The 1,431-nt window shown below is 62.2% G+C and overlaps 1 protein-coding gene across 1 annotated transcript; it reads right to left on the bottom strand.

Moving 5' to 3' along the window:
- Positions 1-94: 94 nt before the first annotated feature.
- EMIHUDRAFT_257735 (hypothetical protein) lies at positions 95-661 on the bottom strand (the record flags this gene model as incomplete). The annotated part of the gene is made up of 1 exon (XM_005762747.1): positions 95-661. A coding segment is annotated over one exon (567 nt), but the record flags the coding sequence as incomplete, so codon positions are not given.
- Positions 662-1,431: the final 770 nt, after the last annotated feature.

The following is a 1,431-nucleotide window of genomic DNA, read 5'->3' as shown; positions in this document are numbered from 1 at the left end:
TCTTGTCGGCCTTCGGCTTGGACACGTCCGCCCTGTTTTCCACAGACTGGGGGAGGAGCACGCTCGACGCGGCCGAGCAGGCTGCCGCTCGCACCTCCAAGTCCTTTTGAAGATCGCCGTCGCCACCAGCACCCGCGGCGGCCTCTTGAAATAGCGCCGCCGCCTCTCGAAGCTCTGCCGCTGTGCGCGGTCCTGTGGGCCAGGGAGGCTTGAAGCCCGTGGCGTCGCTGGCCAGGACCGCTGCCCGCATCGTGATCGCTTGAAGACGGCCTCGTTTCGTGAGCGGATCGTCGGACGTAGCTGCCACCACCCTCGATGAGAGTCGTTTGAGAGCTTCGTCGCTCATGAACCAGCTTGGAGTCGCTCTCGGCGTTGGTGCATAGTCCTGTGTGAGGCAATTGAACGAGGCTGCAGCAGATTCAGCCCACGGCGAGCTGTCCTCAGGATATCGCTGCATGGCAGCGTGGAACGACATTGCCGCAGTCTCGGTCTCTCCTGTTCGCTCGAGGGCGCAGCCGAGGTTGAAATGCGCCACAGGCCTCCTCGGCTCGAGCTGGATGGCCTCGCGATATTTGGCCGCGGCAAGCCGGAAGGAGCGCTGGCTCGCGAGATCGTTTGCCTCCTCGAAGAGAGCGTCGAAGCTACTGGCGCCGGTGTCCATTGTTCGCGTCAAGAGAGAGCCAGTGCCTGAAGCGGTTCCGCGCAACACTGCCTCCGCCTCAGCCGACCGGTTTTTTTTCTCACGGCTTCTCTGTAGAGAAAGCTGTCGCTAACAGAGATCCCGCACCCCCCCCCCCCCCCCCCGCCCGAGAGAGGGGACAGGGACAGTTTGGGATGGCGACAGACGAGGCCTCGCGCTAGGAGCAAACCTCGTCCAGCGAGTGTCTGAGCTGTCGTTCAAGGCAGTGAGTACGCAGAGTTGATGCGCAGAGTTGATGCGCAGAGTTGATGGCAGAGGTACCTCAGAGTTCGAGTACCTCGCACACTCCATGTGCGACTGCGAGGTGCGAGACAGACGTGTGACGCGGAGAGAGAGAGCTTGAACCCACCACCATCCCCTGTCACCTCCGTGTGTGTGTGCCTGCTGGGGGATCATCTGGCTTCCGGAATACTTCCGCGAAGCTGCCCCCAGCAGGCGTTTGACCAAAATCCAAATTTCCCTACTCCAGTTGAGGCGGCCCTCGGACCCGAGAAAGAGAGATTCGAAACCCGTTTTCTTTCTTTGCCCTCCCGCAACCTCCGAGCACCCATCCGGCCAGCATCCGAGAACGAGCCTGCTCGCTCGCTGCTAGAGAGCCGTAGCCACATGCATGCACAGACAGACAGACATACCCCCCCCCACCCATGTCTCAGCCTCAGCTTCTCAGGGCCCCAGCCCACTAAGGCTCGCGGCGTTTGCGATCGCCACCTCGGCCGCCTCGATGGAGCGTT

The sequence above is a fragment of the Emiliania huxleyi genome, assembly GCF_000372725.1.
Source record: "Emiliania huxleyi CCMP1516 unplaced genomic scaffold EMIHUscaffold_6621, whole genome shotgun sequence".
Classification (NCBI taxonomy): Eukaryota; Haptophyta; order Isochrysidales; family Noelaerhabdaceae; genus Emiliania; species Emiliania huxleyi.
Note: the sequence above shows the minus strand (reverse complement) of the source record. Positions and strands in the feature narration are given on the sequence as shown.